The 22,067-nt window shown below is 41.5% G+C and overlaps 1 protein-coding gene across 8 annotated transcripts in view; it reads left to right on the top strand.

Moving 5' to 3' along the window:
• Nucleotides 1–22,067, top strand: part of faf1 (Fas (TNFRSF6) associated factor 1) — an 84,591-nt gene that overhangs the window by 26,475 nt on the left and 36,049 nt on the right. For 7 of the 8 annotated variants that reach the window (XR_008604599.1, XR_008604598.1, XR_008604597.1 and 4 more), the window contains exons 8-12: nt 4,450–4,536; nt 13,457–13,552; nt 14,391–14,514; nt 14,637–14,700; nt 14,809–14,890. Coding sequence is in view for 5 of the 8 variants with exons in the window: in XM_023275060.3 (XP_023130828.1) it covers nt 4,450–4,536; nt 13,457–13,552; nt 14,391–14,514; nt 14,637–14,700; nt 14,809–14,890 (453 nt within the window). In the remaining 3 variants the exon portion in view is untranslated. The remainder of the gene's footprint in view (nt 1–4,449; nt 4,537–13,456; nt 13,553–14,390; nt 14,515–14,636; nt 14,701–14,808; nt 14,891–22,067) is intronic. The other variant, XM_035950201.2, reaches the window with a different exon arrangement.

The following is a 22,067-nucleotide window of genomic DNA, read 5'->3' as shown; positions in this document are numbered from 1 at the left end:
CGTTTATATTTGTCAAAATAACGAAGAACTAGAACCTTTGCTTGCCGTACTGGCCACACATCAAATTCAACTGATGTTAGAGGACTCAGAAGTTGGTGAAATGTCGACAAGCACTCTAGTTTTAGTAAGAAATAGGGATAAATCTATATATACATGCATTTACAGGAACTTTGTGTCGCCCCAATACCACCCTTGTTTGAAAATGTTGTGCTTATTCCCATTGCCAAGGATGAATTATTGAAAATTCACTCAGTTACTTGGATCTGCTTGAAACAGTTATGTCTATGTCCTCAACAAACTGAGTGAACTGGACTACTGAACCCTTAAGATGGATTCTCAGGTGTTTTTGGGAAGGTAAAATGCAGAAATTTCCAGCACTATAAACTTTTCTAAATATACTATAATCAAAATTCAATGCAATTATTTTCCAGAAGTAACTTGTGGGTTCCAGTTACCTGATAATGAACTCTGAACTAAATCTTAGACAGTGCAGCAATATCCCCATCTGACCGAACACAGACGGACTCCCGTGACATAGTTAAGTAGTTATCATTTGCACTCCATGTATTGTTAGAAATGCCTGCCTGTGTCTTCAGTTGTTCTAATTCCTGAGGCATCGTAGCATCATTTTGATCTCTGGTCTTTTAGTTTGGCAGTTGTTTTACATCCAGACCAGTCATTTACTCTCAGGCAACAGGAGAATGTGTTTTTTCTCTGTCACTTACTGCAGCGGCTGTGGTTCGGTCCTTAGTGCGGATGAAGATTACACTAATAATAATCAGGTTACTTGCAGGGCTTGTAATGGTGCTAATTGAACAGATTAGTACAACCAGCATCTGATCTGGAGGCAGCTTGCCTCCCTGGACGTCTCTTCTCTCCTTCCTCGCCCTCTTGTTTTCCTCCTCCCTTCGTCATCACTCCTTTTTCTCTCTCACTCTCTCCTCAGACAGATGGTTTTGATGAGCACCCACTGTGAACCTTAAGTGTTTCTGCTGGGATTACAAACACTGGGGAGGGGTCCCTGTGGTGTGGGAGGGAGGAACCAAGGACACAGAAAGGAGGCAAAGGACTGTTGGCTTGGTGGGGGTGCTGTAAGAGGCCATAGGGGATAGAGAGGGGACAATGTGGGCTTAAACAGGCCTCCATGTCGTGGTCTTTTCCTTACACATGCTTGTCTTTAGGCATCTCAAGGCCCCCTGCAGGGAAAATGAGACCCAAAACTTTAACCTGCATATATCATATGCACACACCATGTCTCAAAAAAGTTTATTTTCCTGCTACAGGTGCAAGTAAAGTCATTAAAGTGAGTCAAATAGTTGTTGTGGATGACCAGAGTGATGTTGCTTTGGGATGAGAAATAAGATTTGGTAAAATGCTGACATAAATACAATAATAAAAGACGCTGAGAAGAAGGGGAAAGTATTTCTGTTAATTTAAAAAGACTTACGAATGTAACAAAGAAGTAACACCATATTCAGCCTGTCTGACTCCCTTTCTGCTCATACTGTGTCCAGTCACACATATGGACTCCACTACAGAGCACCTTTCTCTCCCCATTCTCCCTTTTGTCTTAGGTGAAGACTAACCGATGGTCCCTGCTTGTGCATATCAATGGGGATAGAGTCTTGTCTTCATGTTTGTCTTTGCCAAAGACTCTGGCTTTGCCTTGTGGCTCTCAGGGAACTGCCCTTACCCCTCCCTTTCTATCCCTTCATTCTCCATCACTCTCTCCCAGTGTCCCTTTCCACCTTCTTTCTTCTCCCTCTCTCGAACTCAAGGCTGTGTAGCCTCTGATTGGCATTACCAGACAAGAGTGTGGGGGTAAGTTGCTGGCTAGCTTCTGAGCTAAGCTGGAGAGCAAATGTTTGCCAGGGAAGTAGAGGGTAGAATAGGGATGGCTGCTGGGTCCTGCGTTGTCCGTGACCAGACCAGTTGTCCTGGGGATTTTCCTCGTCTCCTGCCCCCCGGGGCTGGGCCTGGGCCCCATCCCTGCTCTGCAGCTGGGAGACATATAGGAACCGAATGCAGACAGGGGCTACAGAGCTGAGAAAAGGAAGGTTGGATCGAAAAGGGAATGAAAGAAAGGCATCTGGTGCCTTGGGGAGATGAAGAAAGAGAGCAAGAGAGAGAGAGCTTGTGACTGTTTAACGGAAACCTTTCCTTCTCTTTGATTTGCTTCCAGCCAGGGATTACAGGCAATTGGCATTTACAATGATTGGATCATTAATTTTGCCGTGAGGCGTATTGCCCAGCAGCTCAGCACCACAGCCAGGCTCGCTAATGTTGTGCATAACTGGCTCATACCCCCCTGCCTCATCTCAGCATGAGCGGCTACACACCAGTCAGCAGCACCAATGTATTAGACCTTCATATAAATCCTGCTCTGCTGTGTTAAAGACATCACCTTTACATTTTAGCCTCTGTATGTACAAGTCAGCTTGGTGGATATTTTTAGTGTACTTTTTTTATCTCCCAGTGTCACTCAGATACACTCCAACCCTTGTTTGAGGTCAAAAAAGTTTTAGTTTACAATTAAAAATGTTAGTTAGCGATCTAAAATGTCTTACTCAGAGTCAAGGATTAAATCTAATAGTTTTAATTTGCTGCCATCTACCTTATTAGTGAGGTGTCTGTTGTGGTAGACAGGGGGCAGCATTAGACAGTATCTCTCCTTCTGTGATGGCTGCTCTCGCCAACACATGCAATTCTTTGTATCCGAGGGCTGCAACAAGAAAATTCAGCTACATGGAGGAGTTAAGGCGAAGCACTTTTGTCACCCCAGTTTTGCTTTGCTTTGTGTTGTTTGTTTTTCTTTCATATGGCTTCATCAGATTCTCCTGATGGCTCTATATTTTTCATGTGTCCAGAGAGGCTCTGAGACCCTGCCGGTGTAGCTGGCCGGTGGACAGGCCTGCCGTGTAGCTGTGTTTTCTTTCTGCGTTGAGATCAGATCAGATTGTCCTCAGCCAGGTGTCTTTCACTGTCTGTCCCCACTCTCCTCCTCCTTCTCCACCTCTCACCTCCACCCTCTCTCTGTGGTGGGCGTTAGTTTGTTGTTTCTCTGATGCTGCTTTAACCTCTGACTGCAGCCTCTTCATTACTAGTGTTTATGCCTCTCCTTTCCTCCCTTTTCCCCTCTATTCATCGGTCGGCCAGCCGGTCAGTCAAATCCCTGTAGTCTGGCTGGTCAAACATAGATATTACACTCTGTAATAACACTGGCCACCCGCTTTGACCCCAGCCTGCTATCCTGGCCATAGCTTCTCTTCATAAGGAAAGGCACCGAGCGGTGTGGTGTGGGATTTACGGTAGAAAGACAAAGGATGGACTGTGCCACTCATTTATTATTGTTCTTTTATTTTTTTTCTCTGCTTGTTTGTACTGTGAATTGCTTTGTTCTGCTAGGCCCAGCACAAATAAAATATAATTTCTGGGTAGGGATTGATAACTTAGATAAAATATTTACAGTGTCCTTGATTGGAAGAAAAAAAAAAGAGGATGAATTTAAATGTAATTATTTCTGTTTGTGCTTCCAGACAACCACACAAGTACATCAAGTACATACAGACCAAAGTGTGGTAATAAGGAATGAAGTCTGTCCCCCTAATCTTTACAGTTCGGTATTTTGCAGATGCTTTCCTGCTTTGCCTGAGATTGGCTTCGACTTTGTGTTTGTAGCGTTCTTTAAGTTTCCACCTCCGTGATCAGCAGCCGTGAATATGTCCAAGGATCCATCTCTCCTCAGTGCTTTTTACAAAGACAGGATTTGTGCCGTGTATGGAGGGATCTCTGCTCCACAATAGAGAGTTTTCTCAGCATCAGTGTCCAGCCCCGCGGGTCTGAACGGCAGATTTCTGCCGAACAAATGCGCTAGAATCCATGGCCGCCAGCGCTCAGACGCCGACGGGGCTTTGATCACCTTCGACTGGCGCACATCAGGCTGGCGTTAGGGCTTTAAACCAACAACCCGCTGGACGGTGTAACACGGTGCTTGGTGGGACAGGCGCTGCTAACTGTTTAAAAGCAAGGAATGTTATTAAGTGATGCAGATGCAGCGTCTGCGCATGAATGGGAGAAGAGAAATACTGTTCATTTCAGATGCGTGGGGCTGTTGTTGCTGGGAATTAGCTGTGGCATCTGAAGAATGCTGATAACACTGGCTGTCTTTTTTATTTTTTTTTCCTTCTTCTCCCTCCTTTTGACTCATGTCCTCCTTCATTCTCTGCCTCCATCCTAGTTTCCCCCTTTACATCTGAATAGAGGATAACCACTGAAATTTACAACATTGTATTCACTCATATTGAAGCAGACATAGGGATATTTTCAGAATGAAGTGATGATATTAGTCCTCCTAGTTGAGAGTGAGCTATTTGTGATTTTTATTTGCTTGCCTTACCTTGTTTCTATTCTAGAGACACAGTCATAATTCTACTTTTCTGTTGTTCGCAGGTGAAAAGGAATGTTTCAGACTTGACTAACATCCCAGTCCGGCATCAGCAGTGGGAGGGATGGCCTGCATCAGCATCTGATGATTCTGTAAGAAGCACACAAACACTAAAATGGAATGAACACTTGTTGACAAATATCTCTCTTCCCTTTTCTTTTCTGCCTATATGTTGCCTTCATTGTTTCTTCGACACAACGCTGTGGCTTCAAGATAATCACATATCCAAAACAGATTAAAGCAAAGAATTTACACATTATTAATTTACATCATTTTCATAATTGCAAGCTGTAGTGGAAACTGTTCCACACCCTGTAAATCCGTGCCAAAACCATCTGTCAGATGCATGAGAGTAAGATGTTGGAGCTAATTAAGATGTCAAAGACGGTTCCCATCCTGTGTCCGCTATGTGTGGACATTAAAGCTCACATCATTGAGTCCTGCTGACCTCTCCCATCCCAGGGTTACTCTTACCGACCATTCACGCCGCACACAGTCAAGCTGATCAGAGGCGGCCCTCATACAGAACCTTGAGGAACCTCTGACCCCTTTTTGTCTCACCCTTCTTTGACAGCATATGTGTTCCCATGCTAATTGTTTGGGATGGTTTATCATGCTACATTGAGAAGCTGTTGGGCACACATTCTTGTGTTAACCCCCAGCTAACGTTTTCCTTTTAGATCTATGGGATTGTTGTTTAGTTTCAAGTATTGGTATTGACTTTGTTTCTCTTTTTTCATACACGTCATATGTGCTGGATGTGTGATTAATAAGGATAAACTGTTTTCTTTATACTGTGCTACGATGGATACAGTCTGTTATATCTGTAGCTCATATTTCAAAAACGAACGAACAAAAACTGCACCTGTTTTTATTACTCCAAGTCAAGCTTTTAGGATTAGCAGTGAAAGCAAATGCAATTTAGCCATTAATGTGCATAAAGGGGCGCCAGATAAAAGGTTATGTATCCTTTTACACTACAGAAGATTGTTGGCTTTATTTTGTTCCATGACAGCTCAGAGCAGCCAATTGTAAAGCCAGTAACCACCGAGCAAACCATACCGATTTACCATTGTTAGCATTATCTTTGTAGACTTCCAATTATGTGATCAGTAAACAGCCTGGGTTTGCCACAGAAATACAAATCTTACTGCAAATCTGAAAGCACATTGTGGGCATGTGGCGCAACGACTGACCCCAATTTGGAGCGAATGTGCTCCTGTAGCACCGCAGCGAATGATTTACCCTTCAGGCTTGCAACCACAAGATCCAGCTTGTGCTTTATGACTTCCTTGTTCACACTCACAGAGGAAAAGAGCTAACCACAGACATTTTTCCAAACTGTGTTCAGTATGTCAGGCGTGTCCTGCAGTAGATTGAACTAGGACTCTATAGTTCTTCTGCAAAAATAGAGAAGAGAGGGAGCCATTCTTCAGATTTTTTCAGTAACTAAGTACTTTTTTGGGGATTCTACACTATGTGACCATTGCCTGAATACATTGTCACTTATTTTTTAGATTTATCTGACACTGATAAGGAAAAAAATTGCATCAAAATGTCAAAAAAAAATATGTATAGAATTTTTGAGCTATATTGCCTTTTCCATTATGCTTGTCTTTGAACATGATTAAATTTGCAAAAAAACATGTCATCTAACCACTAAAAGCTACCAGTGCGTGCTTGTTTGTGAATTCCATCACCAAGGAAGCCTCACCAATCTCAGTTTAATGTTGAGTTATATAAGAATAACTTATAAATTGTGATTTTTGCCTTTGCATTTTCATCATGCTATCAGTGGGCCTCAGCTCGTCCCCAAAGGTAGCTGTGGATGTGATGTCCAGGGATCATGAATAGATTTCAGCTCATTGTGGCATCACAGACCCGGTCAGCCCTCGGCGAATACACATCTGCAGCGTCTGTGTTTCCTGTATGAGGAGATATTAAAAAGCATAGAGAAGAGACAGAAGTGTAATAATGGCCTCTGCACTCGCCATAGCCCCCTTATTGAAACGTCTGAAGGTATTAACAGAGAAAGCCCAGGTCTTGGCTGGCCTCGCGGGCGGCTAAGGGAGCCAGGGTTAGCGTCTAGCTCATTAGCCCAGCCTCATCTCCTGGGGTTTGGGCCAATAAACATGGCAGCCAGGGGCCCCAGATTACGTTTAGCTCCGCACACTATTCCACTTACAGCGGAATCGATTACTACTTAACTCTGCTTTGCCTTTGAGTGTGTGATATCACTGTGTTTACCTGTGCATTTATGTTTGTGTGTGTGTGTGTTGTGTGTGCATATTTGCAGATGTGCCTGTCTTCTTGTATACACTGTGTCTCACACACTTTAATACTTCCAGCTGTGTCTGTAGCTCCAAATTTTGAAAACTTTGCATTGAGAATTGACATTTTTCAATTGAAGTCTTGGCAAAATTGTTCGTCTTGTGTTTTTTATTTCACATTTTTGCTCATATTTGTCAATTTTGTAGAATTTATTCAAGTAAAGCTCACAACAGCAAACAATAATGTATAAAAATAGATGTTTTGGTAGAAAATACGGATTTCAGATGAATATAATTTTGCTATTGGTACTGAAACTCTGTCATTGCTTTGGCAAAAGTACTGAAAACAGCCAGAGCCTACTGTGACCCTGTCGGTGTGTTCAAGTGCTGCTGCTGTAGTGGAGTTTGTAGCTTCTTCAGGCACTAAGACTTCATGTTTTGTATCATAGTTCATCTAATTAATGGACTAGCTCAGCGGATCTGTTTCTCCTGTCAGTTATTCTTGTGTTCTGAGAAAGTTATTCAAGTTGCTGTAATGTTAGTTCAGTTACGTCACGTATTGTTGGAGTGTAAGAAAATAGTTTGTCAGACAAAAATTCTCACCTTTCAGGGAAACCGGTAGTTCTGTGTTGCGTTGTCGCCCTGATACTGCCCACTGATTGTGCTTCATTGTTTATTGTGTTGTGAATTATTTAAGGCCTTATGGAGAACTGAAACTTGATCAGGATTCGTAATGCTTAAGTGAGAGCATACAGCAAGTCAGTTTATTCAGTGCACTGTTATTGTATGGAGTGTTAAAGAAGGTGGAAGGAAGCAGTAGCAATGTGAGGTGATGCTCATTTTTGTGCAGGTAGATTTTGTTAACATAGGTCAAGTAATTTGATGATTTGTTAGTGTTAATGCAGGGAATTTAAATCAGGATACTATAAACACTGTTAGCTTCAACAATACTTTTTTCTGTGTTTCACTATATTTTATATTTAATAACTTCAGAACGAGTTGTGCTTTTTTGTTTGTTTTTTTAAGTATAGCTTTCAAAAAAAAAATCATGAAAATGATAATTTGAAAAAAGTTTCTACTTTTGCTTGAGGTGGCTTTGTGGAAAATAGAAGGACTTTTTTCAATAAGTTGTGATGCAGCAAACCTTTACTAGACATTACTGATCAGTTTCTTGTGTTTTCTTTGAAAGAATGATTGCAGCTTTCTCAACTGGGGAAAAAAAATCCTTGAGATTTCTCTCTATTTTTCTTTTGTACACGGCTGAAGTTTGGTTGTTTTTTTTTTACGTCTTTTTTGTAGCGGTTGGCAAACAGTTGGGTTTGTTTCCGTTTTCTTCTGCTCTGTTAATTACAGCCACGCATAACAAAAACATACGGCCATCATCTGATGAAATTCAATTTTTTTTAAAAATAATTTTTAACACCATTTTAAAAGTTTGTTCTGAATTTGTTTCACAATTAAATGGACTTCCGGCTACTGTGGCTGCTGATGTAAACACCTTCTTGTTTTCAGCCTGTAAAACAATCCTGATACCAATTTTTGTTTTCTTGCCAGCTTATCCATCTATTGTCTATTTTTAACTCTACTGACTCTGTCATAGAGAGGCTTCAGTGGGGTACACTTTGCACAGATCCTCAGTCTTTCGTAGGACTCCTTGCTAAATATTTTATATATAATTTAAGTGTCTTAGTCTCTAGTGTGACATTTATCAAAAGTGCAGCAGTCTGGGTTTTGACTCTGCGATTTTAATATATCTGATAGAGTAGATTTTTTGGGGGGGAGGGGGGCACACTGTCTTTTTGTCTTAGCTTCTGTTGTGATTTTTTTTGGGTTCGCTGTATCACACCAATCTTGGCAATAGTGGAAGAAGTTCCCAATCAGCGAGAAGTATGCTGAACTTAGGAAGTTAAAACTTGATAGAATCCGTTTCACTCCAAGTAGATTAAAACAAATACTGCTGAGGATGATGGTAGAGGTCTTTGCAACAGTTGATTGAAGAGGCCAACAGGACATGAGCTTCCTTTGCTGCTGGAAAGATGCTGATCAAGCCCCCTTCCTCTTCACATCAGCGATTCAGCTCTCCAGACCGGCCTCGTCTCATTGGAGCGCTTTTGATCGGCACTTCTTCCTGCACACCTGTTGGCGTGATTGACAGCCGGTGGGACATCCTTATTACATCCCTCAGTCTCTGCACCCCTCCACCACCCACCCATCCTTCCTTCCAGCCAGTAATTGCTGACATTTATGCAGTGTTTCATGGTGTTTGCTAATGTATTAATGCCGCAGAGCCTCCGAGGTGCCTTGCCTTGTAGGGCAGCACCTCCCTCCATTTCCCAGCTGGCATTAATGGAATCCTCCTCTACCTGATAGGGGCCTATGGAACCAAGGGTTTATTGATGGTGGGGGGAAGTGGCGGCATGGTTTCCGCAGCAACGGGGTTCAGCAGTAAGCTCAGGCGGAGCCCCCTCCCTCGTACAATGGGCCTCCTTCAGGTGACATTCGAAGCTGAGTTTGTCTGTCTTCTATCTCTTATCTTTCTGTTATTTTTTTGCTTTCTGTGAAGCTCTCGTCTCGCTGAAGATGTTTGTCTTCATTACCTTTTAGTTGCTGTAAAAATAATACCACTATACCCACGGCTACTCCATCCAGCAGTCATTTATTTAGCCTTTTGCTCTGTATTTATTTTTAAAGTACAGTTGTTGAGGATTGGTTCATCCTGCGACTCTTCTGTTCCAGATTTCTGTTCTCTACCAGCTTACACTGTTTCTCCAGAATATGGTCTTTCACCTTCTGTTTGGACACACCGACCTTCTGTTGTTCACCCATCTTCCTGACTAACCTTTCATTTTTTTATTCATCCTGCCTGTAAAGCACTTTCGAAACTTTGTTTTGTTTTTCAAAGGTGCTATAAAATAAAATTTATTATGATTATTGTTGTTTTTGGGATAAGACTGTATTGTTCCTGAAGGAAATTCTTGTGCCAGACGTTGTTCAAAAAACCCAAATGGCATAACATTAGGATAAATGCAGTGCCTAGTAGGAAAGCAATAAGATGTAAGTACGATATGCTGCTGAAAACAAGAAAGCTAAAACAATACTAGAATCGAAAAGTAATGCTTGAAATGACAATGAGGTAATAAGTAATATCACACATGATAATCTAAGTATTGCACCTGAGAAATGAAAAATTGAAAATTACAATGACAATGTTTTTGATAAAAAGTGAAATATTGCACATGAAAATGAAATGTGATGTTTCAAAAACTACTGAGAAAAGTAATAATGCAAATGATATTACTGTTTAAGTCTAAGATGTTTTAGCTGTCATTCCTGCAGAAAGAGGAGAAGTTTTGCAGTTTGATGGCCATGGGCACAAAAGATCTGTGGTGTTGTTTCCTCTATGCTGCTCTTTTCCGTTTACTGTCTCATTTTCCTCCTCTAACTGTTCCTGCCGTCGCTCTATAAGTGACACAGCGGAGTATGGCGGTTTACTGTGGTTGTGGTTGCCTTCAGTGCAGCTGTCAGTGGTAATTATCTCATACTCTCAGCCAGACACCTAATCCAAACACTGCCTACATGAGAAAAGAAAAAAAAAATGAAACACAGAAAGAATGAAGAGAGAGAGGGAGGTAGAGGGAGAAAAAGAAGGCTGGAGAAGGGAGGAAGGGTTGAAGGGGAGGGATGAGAGAGAAAATTCTTTCCCTGTATTGGCCCCTGAATGCTCAGAGCCTCAATGCAAGTGTTAATTAAAAGAATCCAAAAAAGAGGAGCCAGTTCTTTTGTGTGGAGATGTGGGAGAGGGTCATTTGGGGGGAGTTAACCTCATCCCCCCAGACCTCGTGCCCTGCGGCGCTTCAACCTTGTTTCCACGTTTTACCGCTGAGCCGCCAAGCTGCACTTGTGTACCTCAACATCAGGAGAAGCCGTCGGGTCAAAGTGGGGAAGAGGACTGAGAGGCACTCAACTCGGTCTTCTTTTTTCTTCTTCTTCTTCCTCCTTTTCACCTCCCCTCCTTGCATCCATGTCAGCCCAAACCCCTCCAGGCTCTCTTTGACAGGGGAAGTGATCAACTTTATTTATACACTTATTAGGTCCTCAGACAAAAGCCACTCATTGTGAGTAGCGGGGGTAAAGGGTTTATGGGGATCCTCTCGGCAAGTCGCTGTTAAGATTCTCACGTTTGATTGCCACTCGATTGGAGGATTTGCAGAATAGACTCGGGGGGCATTCCTTCACATTCTTAAAGCTTAGACTCTGTATGTCTTTCTAAGGCTCAATACCTACTGCTTTTCTCTCAGGCCTTTCACCAGCAGCAGAACATTTTTCTGTCTTTTGGTAGTATTGCACATTATTTTAGATTTTATGTCTACCTTTGGTAAGGTCTCCAACAAAGAAGATTAAAGTTGGAACATCTAAAAAGAAAGGTCTAAGAAGAAGTCCAGTTTTTGGAAACTGAACATTATGTTTGTTACCCTTTCTTTTGTGATGTTCTGGTTTTCTGATGTTACTGACAGCTAATAAACAGTACCGCTGAGTGTTAAATTAATTAGAGTTGAGTTGCATGAGGCAATTCAGTTAAGTGTTCTTCGCAGGTGTTCCTGGTGGACTCGGCTGTCCTCGATGTGACTTTTTTCATTGTCTAGAGTACACTTGCTACTAATTGCGAATACACAAGAAAGACAATCTGCTTCTTCTATAATCTCTGTGTCTGTTTGTGGCCTGTAAAAAGTACAGATCTGAGATTACCAGCCAACACATTTAGTCCTAAAATGTGAGACGCTTTGTAAACACACCTGGAGTGTCCCTTTACGGTGATGTCATTCTCGGTTCATGTGGATTCAGTATTGCATGGCGATCCGGCCGCGGCTTTTTTCAGCAGTTTTCTGTGCTTAAAACAACACGGAGGAGGAATACTCATCGAGACTGGAAGTGTCAGGGGAGATACCATGTTTCTCATATATCCTCTCCTCTGTTGCTGGGCTGGAGCTTAAAACACAGTAGTCAGTATTATAACTGGTTTCAGTATATCCCTCGTCAACTGTTTGAAAGCTGCAATTAATGGTTGTTTGCCTCCCGGGGATCAGTCAGAGTTAATTTTCTTCATTTAACAAAAAAAATCAGTGTGTTAACAGCTCATCTAGTTTGAAATCTATAGAGGTGCGAATGGCCACTCCTAACGGACAAAGAGATTAATTGCATTAGAGTTGAGCAATATGGATAAATAACTGGATTGCTGGAAATTTTGTTTGACATTACAGCATTTATAGTTCTAAATTAATATATTTTTCTGGAAAATCAAGTGACTGAGTTGTTTTTGGAGACAATAAACAAAAAATGTGGCTAGTCTAGTGAACTAAACCCTTCTCGTTAAATTCCAATTTAATAGTGTAAAGCACTCAATTGCAATGATATGTAGCATTGCCCATGATGCTGTAATATCACAGCATTGCCCACGATGCTGTAATATCACTATATGGAAATTATATACTACAGTATTCAGAGTAGATTATAATACAATTTCTGGTAGTAAATGTGTATTAATATAATCTCAGGTTGTGTGTACAGGTTGTCCACTGTTATGCAAATATTGTGGTCCAAATATTTACATTTGTGGCTGCTGCACACTTACTTTCTAACACTCAAAAGATAAGAAAGTGTGAAAAGACAGACGCTGGGTACTTTGTCAGATATTTATCAGTGCCAGGCAGCAGCAGACTAGTGAGTCCATGTTGCTGAAAGGTCTGGTGGTTCCACTGTTGTCTCCTGCTGTAGAAGGAGGCACAGAGAGAGAAACTCCCTTCAGTCTGTGCAGCCCTTTTCAGATTCAGTTGGCGTTGCATGTAATCGTCTCTTGATTCAGCCACGTCCAGCTGCTCTTTGTGTTTCTTAGCACCTGACAATGGAGCAGATCACAGGACCTCTGCAGGGGACGAGCGGCTTCTCGGTCTCTTATCACACCCGGCTTGCCCGCTCAGCCTCGGCCCTTGTTGTTTAGAAGTTCACTCTCCCAGAAAAGTATTTGCATCTGGGCTTTCTGCTGGGCTCCTAACAATTAGCGTGCTGGTGAATTTATTGTTGCATAATTGTCAAGTGTCACTACCAAAAAGAAAGATGATTTCATGCTGAGAAAATGTTGCTGTTTGATGTTGTATTTATAGCTCCACATTATTTGTAATCAGCCCACAGCCTGGTATACCTCTTAGTAAAAAGAGAGGTATCTTTAGTTTTACTCTCCATCCTGCAACAGCCTTGCCTATATTGTTGATATCCCTCGGGGTCTGAGCCAGGAGACACCAGCTGTAATGAGTCCCCACTGAACGCTGACATTTTCAGTCCAGGCTTTGGATTTGGGAGCTCATTAGTCAGGTGTTCTTTTACTAGGACCCCCCCCCCCCCCCCCAAAAAAAAACAAAACAACACACAAACGGCTACTGCAGGTGTACAGAACGCTCATGGTCTCCCCTCCTTAAGAGCCTTTGTTCAAAAGTCAAGAAGTACCTCACGATAAGGGATATGATCCTGCAGCTGAGGGAAACCCAGCCCTAAATAGACTAACTGAAGTGGGGACTGGTTGGACTCCTTGTCTTTGTCTGTTCAGCTCCTCTCAATCGTCAAGTCATTTAACTTGATGACAACTCTGAGAATTGAGATTGAGCCAGTAATCACACATGATCACGCACATCTGCTCAGTAGACAAGATATGACATTACTGTCGCTCTTTTCTTATGTCTCCTGTTTCTAGATGACACTAGCTCTCTCCGGGATTAGCTACCCCTGCCATCACCTCAGTGTTTGTCGAAGGTCCTCACCAGCCAACGCCCAGGAACCCACAGAAGAGGTATTCAGGCATTCAGTCGTCAGAGCTGTACACTACTTCCTCCTGGGGCCAACTGTTAGGGGCTTTTGACCGGGGTGGAGCCCGTTCGGAGTCTGAGCCGGTGCCCGACTTGGCGCCGGTTTTTTGTCTTTCCACCACCGGAGCTGCGGCTCTGGGCTCCAAAAACTGGGGCTGTTTCGGGCACCAACTCGTTGCTGGGCCAGAGTTGACCAGAGTTGAGAGCCGAGCATGTCACGGGCAGGGGGCGGGGTGACATCTAAAAACATCTAAAAAGATAAACATAGATATGATCATCAACTTATTGCGCGTGTTTAACCGCTAAGTAATCAATGCAAGCGTAGTCGAAGCTCAGTAGCTAAGCTAACGCTAACACGTTTACTGTTAAGTATCCAAACGTCTTTGATAATTACCTTTCTTCTCAAACGTGATCGCCGGGCATTGGAACGGCGACGCCGATGGGTAACCCCTAACAGAAGGTTTTGCTGTTCAGCGATGGCGAGACACACTAGCAAAGCCATGTACACCACTCAAATGAAGTCCTCCATTGTTGTTGTGTGGGTTTCCGTACGGCGTGAACGCTGTTGAACGGCTACGTACGCAGTGACATACACACGTTTTGTAGTGGCGCAATGACGCAGCTCCAACTTTGCTCCTTCTGAATGGAAACACAAACCGGTTCTGGGGCGGCACGAGATTTGAACCAAAAAAGCACTGGCTCTCAACTTTGAACCAGCCTAGCACCTGGTGCTCTTTGGTCGAAAGCCCCTATACGTGTATGCTATTTCATCAAAGGTGCTAAAGAAATGCTTCCTTTAATTGAAATCATGCATGTTTACAGTGCGCAGATGTCCATATGATCAGCGACAGCGAGGGGGATGATTATGAAGATGCGTCAGAATTCGGTGTGGATGATACAGAGATGTTCGGAATGGGCTCCTCAAGCTGTCGGAAGTCACCCATGAGTATGCCAAGTCAAGCAGTATAATGTTAATTCAGAGCTCAGTTATAGCTCTGGATATAGTAATATATTACAGGTTTGCACACCCAGATCTTGACCCTGTGATGGTTTTCGTGCTTCTTGCAGTGCCAGAGAACAGTGAGAACGAAGCTGATGCCTTACTTCACTTTACTGCCGAATTTTCTTCCAGGTGAGCTGCGTGTTTGGTTCTTATTCTAAGAACTTTGAAATCATGCAAAGCTGGAAGGTAGCAGTGCGTTTATGAACTAGTGTGCTTTTTTTGTGCTTGTTTTTTTAGGTATGGAGAGACCCACCCGATGTTCTTCATTGGGTCTTTGGAGGCAGCATCTCAAGAGGCCTTCTACGGCAAAGCCAGAGATGTACGTAAGTTTTAGGGCTGTTTAGGGCCTCATGGGGACACTTGTTTCACTGAGATAAAAAAAAAAACTTATTTTTCTTTGTGCCTTCATATATTTTCAGTTTCTATGCGAAAGATACGAGGTATTAATGTTAACACTGATGTCATGTAGTCTAGTCGCTGCCTATTTTGTGCGGTTTTCTTTGCTTAAGATAACACGGAGAAGGAACACAAACTGAGCAGGATATTATTCATTCTCTATCTGTCATGGGAGATCCTGCATTCCTTAATGTCTTTCCTTTCATTACCCAGCTGGAGCGAAGTTAAAACACAATGGTCAGTATTATAACCAGTTTCTGTAGTCAGCTAGTCGAGGCTTTTCAGGGCTGCAGTAATGATAAAATTTGTTATCTTAATTTAGGAAAAAACTCAGGGTAAACACACACATATCATGTATAGATGAAATGTAATAGAATATGGTAACTTGTTGGTGACTTAGTCTGGGTTTTACATGATTCTATTCTGTTTACGAAGGTGGGACAATGAAAAATTTCTACTGAGATCATTGATACAAACACTCCTTTAAATGCAGATCATATAGTTTTAAGCTAATTCCAGTTAGCAGCATTTATAATAGAGGTCTGGGAATGAGAGATTTCATCGCAGCACGTCTAACAAAACTCCATAGAAGGCTTAACAATCTGTACAAAGCTTGCAAAAAATTTGAAATATTTGAAATCATTGCAAAGAGTCTGAGCAACCATCATGTGCAGGACACAACTGACAAGTTTATCCAACAGGGGTTTGATTGACATTAAGAGTACATAAAAAAAAAATTGACAAAAACGTCTAGCCTACTTTCCACAGCCCTTCTTTGTAACAGTATTGGCACTGACGATGTAAGTTGAGGTCTATTTTCTTATAGTGTTTACCATGGATGAGCCTTTGCAGCGACACTGATATAATTTCATCAAACCCTCATCAAATTTTCACCCTGACAGCTGAGGCTTTATTTTTAGCTGTCCACTTTCCCCCCTTGTTTTTCAGCTTTTTGTCCTTTTAAGGAGGCTTGTATCAACTGACAGCTTGTGTGGATTACAGCCTTATTAGACTGTGAGGACACAGCAAGATGTTAGGGGGGTTCAGATCACCAGGCGCACCAAGAGGGAGGGTGAAATAGATGACGGTCGGTGTACAGTGTGAAGAGCGTGGTCGGGAATGAGAGAAAAGTACAAAAAAAAGAGAGAGTTGGAAGAAGAAAAAACTGAGGGAAAAGACTGGGAGGAATAAAAGCATATGAATTTGTGGGATGAGGGTAAGAGATGCTGAGAGTGTGAAGTAAACAGAGATACAAAAAAAAACCTAAAGAGAAGCTTGGCGTCTTGCCTGCTTCCCAACTGATCTCCTCTTCTAAGCCAGCACAATATGGCTGATGTCTCTCTGGTGTTCACACACTCTGTACTGTACCGCTGTGCTCTATGGAGCGCCGGGGCGAAATAGTATTCATTTTCACTGTATTTTGTTTTATTCTGGGTGAGCTTGATTTAGTCTGCCAACTGTGCCACGGTTAAAATGGCTTTAAAGGAGCTGGATACACGCAAAGATGTTGCCTGAAAAACAGAAGCTATTTGATCTGTTCTGTGTTTGTCCTGTTTTGTCACAAGCATGCGAGACGGCAGGCCAAAACATGCTGCTTTTCATGGTGTCATTAAACAGTAGCATATGTGCACAATTACACCATCCCATCTTCATCTATCCAGCTATCCCATCCTTTGCTCTTTGCTTCCATTTGAAAAGGAGTCTAGTTTTTGTGTCCTCATCGTAGAGAAAAAAAAAGCCCACTTCATTAAGAGGATATTAGAATAGGGCAGGTTTGACTGAAGGGGGACTCCTCGGTGGGTTTATAAACAGAGGAATCAGTCTGGGAGAGGCTAATCACTAAGCAAAACACTACATTTGATGAAGTGTTTCTGAAGGTGTGTGTTGGGGGGACTATTGAGATAGACTCAATCCATCCTTAATGAAAATGCTTTGGGCTGCAGAGCTGAGCTGAGCTGAACCCTCTTGGGGATCAGTGGTTAGTCAGAGCGTACAGAGAGATAGGCCACCCATCACTATCCACGATCCTCGCTAAATCCCCATCAACGCAGTGGTTAATCACTCTAACCCCGCTCTCCTTCGCTTTCCATTCCTCTCTCCTGTCTGCCACACACAAAGACATCAAAATTCATAGCCTTGCTAGAGAGGGGAGTTCAGGGATTTATCACCGCCAAGTATCCGCTTTAAAACCTACCAACAGCCTCGCAGAGTCAAGAGGAAGGAGCACCGGTCACAGCGGCATAAAGATGTGTGGATGTCCATCACATCTGGAACTTTAAATCACAAGCAACACGGATCAGTTAGTGGCTGCATGTGGAATGATTGCTGTCCTGCATAAATAGAAGGATATAATGGTGCATACATTATGCAACATATCCTAATTTATCAACCGTCAGCAGCACAAATCGACCAATATGGGACTACTAATTATTAATAATTAAGGAGGCAGATAACCAATATTTGGAGCTGATATGCATTAAATCTTATATAGTAAGTGCATGTCATAGCAGAGATCCTGTCATTCCTAAGTAGACTTCTTTGTAAGTAAGGATTACGATTCCTATAAATATATGTAAATGCAGCAGCAGTGAGGGCGTTAGTGCATCACGTGACCCGATGACGCCCTCATCTGTTTACACTGAGATCATTAACCGTTTGTCTTCTCTTCTGCTGCAGTCATACCTTCTGCTTTTCTCTGTTTTCTTACTTTTTAGCTGTTTTGAAGGACAATTCTTAGAGCATTATTAGTTATTGTTTTCCGGACTGTGTCTGTGGCTGCTTCCTAACTTAGCCACTAGCTTCACTTTTGCCTTTGTCAAAGTACCATATTTTCTACGATGATGTGACTGCTTCTTGTTCAGTTTCTGTTGCAGGTTGCATCTCTGCTGGAAAGACATGATTATCAGAACAGATTGCTAAAGTTAATCTTACTTTACTAAGGTATTACTGTACTTCAGACCTTTTAGTGATCGCCTTAGCCTAGCGTCTTCAGCAAAATAGGTTCCAGTTACACCAAGAAGTGAATAATTTGGGCATTTTCAGTCAAACACGGAAACTGGGAATGCTTGTGTAAGATTGTGGTCTTCTGCAGTATCTGCTCTGTTCATTGGATCTGCCAAAAGCCATCAGTCTGTATCACAACAGCTTACAGTGTTGACTAGTTATTACTTGTAGCAAAAAGGTGCATTTAAATTGTTAATGTCACTGATAATTGGAAAAAAGTTGAGGGTGGGCCCAGATTATCAGTCGATGCCTAATCAGTAGACGATCATGGGTCCAATCTGTAAAGTCTTGGAAGAGCTTTGTGCTTCAGCACATTCAATAAAAGTAGAGAAAGTGGATGCTGCATTAAAGTGTAACGTCTCAGCGTACGTTTGAGTAGATATTATTGACAGAACTCTGTGTGTAATATCATCCTTTTAACACATAAAACTGAGCTGGAGTTGTCTGTCAGTGTGAGGAATAAAGAGGTGACTGTGCAAATGAAGAAGTGAATAATAACTTCATACAAAAATAAATGACATTATCAAAACTCTCAAAGGATTTCTAACTATATGCAGAAAGACCAGAGTTCTGTTCAAGACTATATTCTAAAAGAAATAATGTTTTATTGACCAATGGAACAAAAATGAACTTCTATCAAAATAATGAAAAGAGCAAAGTGTGGAGAAAAAACGGGATATCTCATGACCCAAAGCACAAATTACCTGTCAAACATGATGGTGGTCAGATTAAGGCCTATAAATCTGTAATCCTGCTCAAATGAAACCTGAGACTTTGCAAATTTTAACGCAGTATCCAATATTTTATTTCAAATGTGCTGAAGAGGGCTTGAGTGATTTAAAAAAAAAAAAAAAAAAAAGGCGACGTGTACCAGCAATAGACACTTTTTGAATGGCAATAAGAAAATAGTTTGACAGATGCTCTTCAGTTTCACTTTTCCTTAGATGGAAAAGCACAAAGAATGACTGCATGAACAAACTGTGTGTGCTCCATCTGTATAACATAAACAATTTATCTCCCCATCACCTTATTTATTTTATTTAAGCGTGTTTTTCATTGTTGTATAACAGTAGAATGATATAAGGTGTACATTAGTAAATAGGCTACAGTTGTTAAAATACGTCATGATTAATTCAGATAAAACACCAGATTAATACTGAACACCACAGTCTTCAGCAGTGAGTGGACAACCTCCCACATAGCTGGTCACTGGTCTGAATGTGTTTTCCCACAGTGAAGGCAGGGTCATTTGAGCTCCTCATTTTGAAGTATGTCTGTTTTTAACTGGTCCAAACTGGTTTGGTTCGTCAAGAAAAAGTCTCATCTTGATGTTTCACAAGTATCATCCACAGAAAAATTGGAGATTGATTGAACTAAAGGAAAGCGACACGACCTGAGTTTCCCTACAGAAGCATCAAATTAGAAACTAATTCAAATTGTATGACAGTGTCACATATTTCAGATTTTTTTGCTCATATCGCTGCTTTAAATCTCTGCTGCTGCAGACTGACAGAGAGTTGGAAGAAAGATGAGCCTCAACACTCAGAAAATGTTACTTAGGACTTAGACATGCTGTGATATGAGAACAATAATGTCTGGTATTTTGGTTTTATTAATGTAAGCTTTTCCTTTAGTGCAGGGTTCCTTTACCAGCTGAGTGTGTGACTTCATGTGGAATAAACTTGGTATTTAGGGGTGCAGGGTGGGATTAGTTTGGTTGCATTGTGGGATTTTTAGCAGTAAGTAGCACCCTCACTGTGGGCACTGTATTTTTCATTCCATTTTAAAAAGGCACCATAAGGGCATGTAAATAAAATGGTTAAAGTTAATATACTACACCAGGGAGTAAATCTGAGTGATTTCAGACACAGGCTGTAATGCAGCACGCCTGCCTGGAAAAATGGAATTTCACTCGCCGTCAGAATTGCAGTTATTTGGGTTACATTCCTTATTTTTCCTCTGCAGCCATTGGGAATTACGCTTACTTGGAAAAACGGTATCATCACACTTTTAAGCGTTTTAGACTGAGGGGTGAGAAAAGGTGTTGCAGCAGTGACCATTATGTGAAAAATAATGTTTTTTTAACATCAAAACACACAAACCCACTCTACTAGGTGTGATAAAGTTCAATTTTGAACGTATACATGAGCATAATTTTTAATTCCAAGAACAGGGATGATCCAAGGCTTCAGGATGTGACTGAATTAAAGTACCAAATTCTTGTGTTATGCAATCATAGTACCCATTAGAGCTGTGCTATGTATTCATTTGTCCAGTTCTACTTTACTATTGGATGTAGACTGCAGGTAGAAGTGGTCATACGTTTTATGCAGCCTTCTTCTTGCCTTCTATCTACACGGTTTTAAAATCCCCTTAAATATGGGAAACAACAGCAGCAATGTCCAGCCCCAGGCCTTAAAGCTGTGCCAGTATTTCCATAACTTATCCATGTTAATCACAGTTTTTGCGTCCGACATGTATGTTGTCCACAAAAACAGTTACCCGGACAAATATGCCAGAGAGTTTTTTCCCCATGTAGCAGAATGATAATGAAATGCAGCTAAACAAGCGACAATATAATCCAGTCCATAATTTGTTGTTCACAAATGCAGATTTATCCAGAGGCCACGTTTGAATGTTCAGTTCCAGGCAGTGAGGGTTTGTTTTTCTTGTGGAAATCTTGGATGAGCCGTAGCAAAAACAGTAAAAGTGCAAGAGTGTTTGTCTTTGTAATTTATTAAAAAATAAAAGGAGCAACAATGAATAGTAAGGAAGAGAAATGCAGAGTGAATATTTCAGCTTCAGGCTCGTGTTTAGAGGTCTGACCAAGATTCAAAACACAAATGCAAACTTAGAATAGTATCAGTCCTTCGCTCAGCTTCACCTTCCTCATAAAGACAGCACAGATCCTCACGGCATTTGTGTTATTAGACCTCGGTGCTTGACGCTGGTCACAACATGATCACATAACAAAACAGTAGAAAATATACACTACTGTTGCGAAGTTTGGAATCATCCAGACAATTCCATGTTTTCCATGAAAACTCCAACTTTTATCCATGTGCTAACATAACTGCACAAGGGTTTTCTAATCATCAATGAGCCTTTCAACACCATTAGCTAACACAATGTAGCATTAGAACACAGGAGTGATTGTTGCTGGAAATGTTCCTCTGTACCTCTATGGAGATATTCCATTAAAAATCAGCTGTTTCCAGCTAGAATAGTCATTTACCACATTAACAATGTCTACACTGGATTTATCATTCATTTAATGTCATCTTCATTTAAAAAATGCTTTTCTTTGGAAAAAAAAGGACATTTCTTAGTGACCCCAGACTTTTGAACATTAGTATATTCACGGTCAGATCTATTATGTGCTCTGATTAACACTTGTTTGTGATTGTCACATTACAGATACAATTCGTCCAAGTATGAATGAAATTTTGCTACATCAGTTTTCACATTGCAGATTTTGATGAAAATTTCTAAATGTTTTCATTGTATATTTTTAAGTGTGATGATTTCTGTAACGCTCCATCGATCTTCCTCCATGTAAAACGAGCATTGATTATACAGACGCTCCAACGCTATTCTCCTGTGTGAAATCTCTAGTGTCACACACACAAAGCCAGCTCAGGTTTAGGTGAACAGGTGTGGCGGAGGGCTATGGGGTCACTGTCTTGCTCAGGTTGGACCTAGTAATTTAGTTGAACTGAGGGATTTGCTCCTCCCTGCTAAGAAAGGCAACACAAAGGATCTCACTTGAAAGCGGAGAGGGAACAGAGGGGTACAGACAGTTTAACTGAGATGAAGGAGTTCAGTTGGTCAAAATGCCCACTTTGATTAGCCTTTACACTTGCTCTAATTGAGCATGCATGTGTGTGAGTACGAGTCCTCCACTTGTGGAGTTAAGTTTACTGTGGATGTGAGTTGGGGACGTCAGTTTTTCGAGTGTGTTTCAGGTTTTTTTTTTTGTTGTTGTTTTTTTCTCCCCCCTTCATGTTGTAAAACTCTCCCTCTCCTCACACTCATTCCTCTCTCAAGACTGAATTTGCTTGTCTTCTCAGCATGAGTGTTTAATCTTTTCAGGCTGT

The sequence above is a fragment of the Amphiprion ocellaris genome, chromosome 2 (assembly GCF_022539595.1).
Source record: "Amphiprion ocellaris isolate individual 3 ecotype Okinawa chromosome 2, ASM2253959v1, whole genome shotgun sequence".
NCBI classification, from domain to species: Eukaryota; Metazoa; Chordata; class Actinopteri; family Pomacentridae; genus Amphiprion; species Amphiprion ocellaris.
The sequence above is the reverse complement of the archived record's forward strand: the minus strand, read 5'-3'. Positions and strand labels throughout refer to the sequence as shown.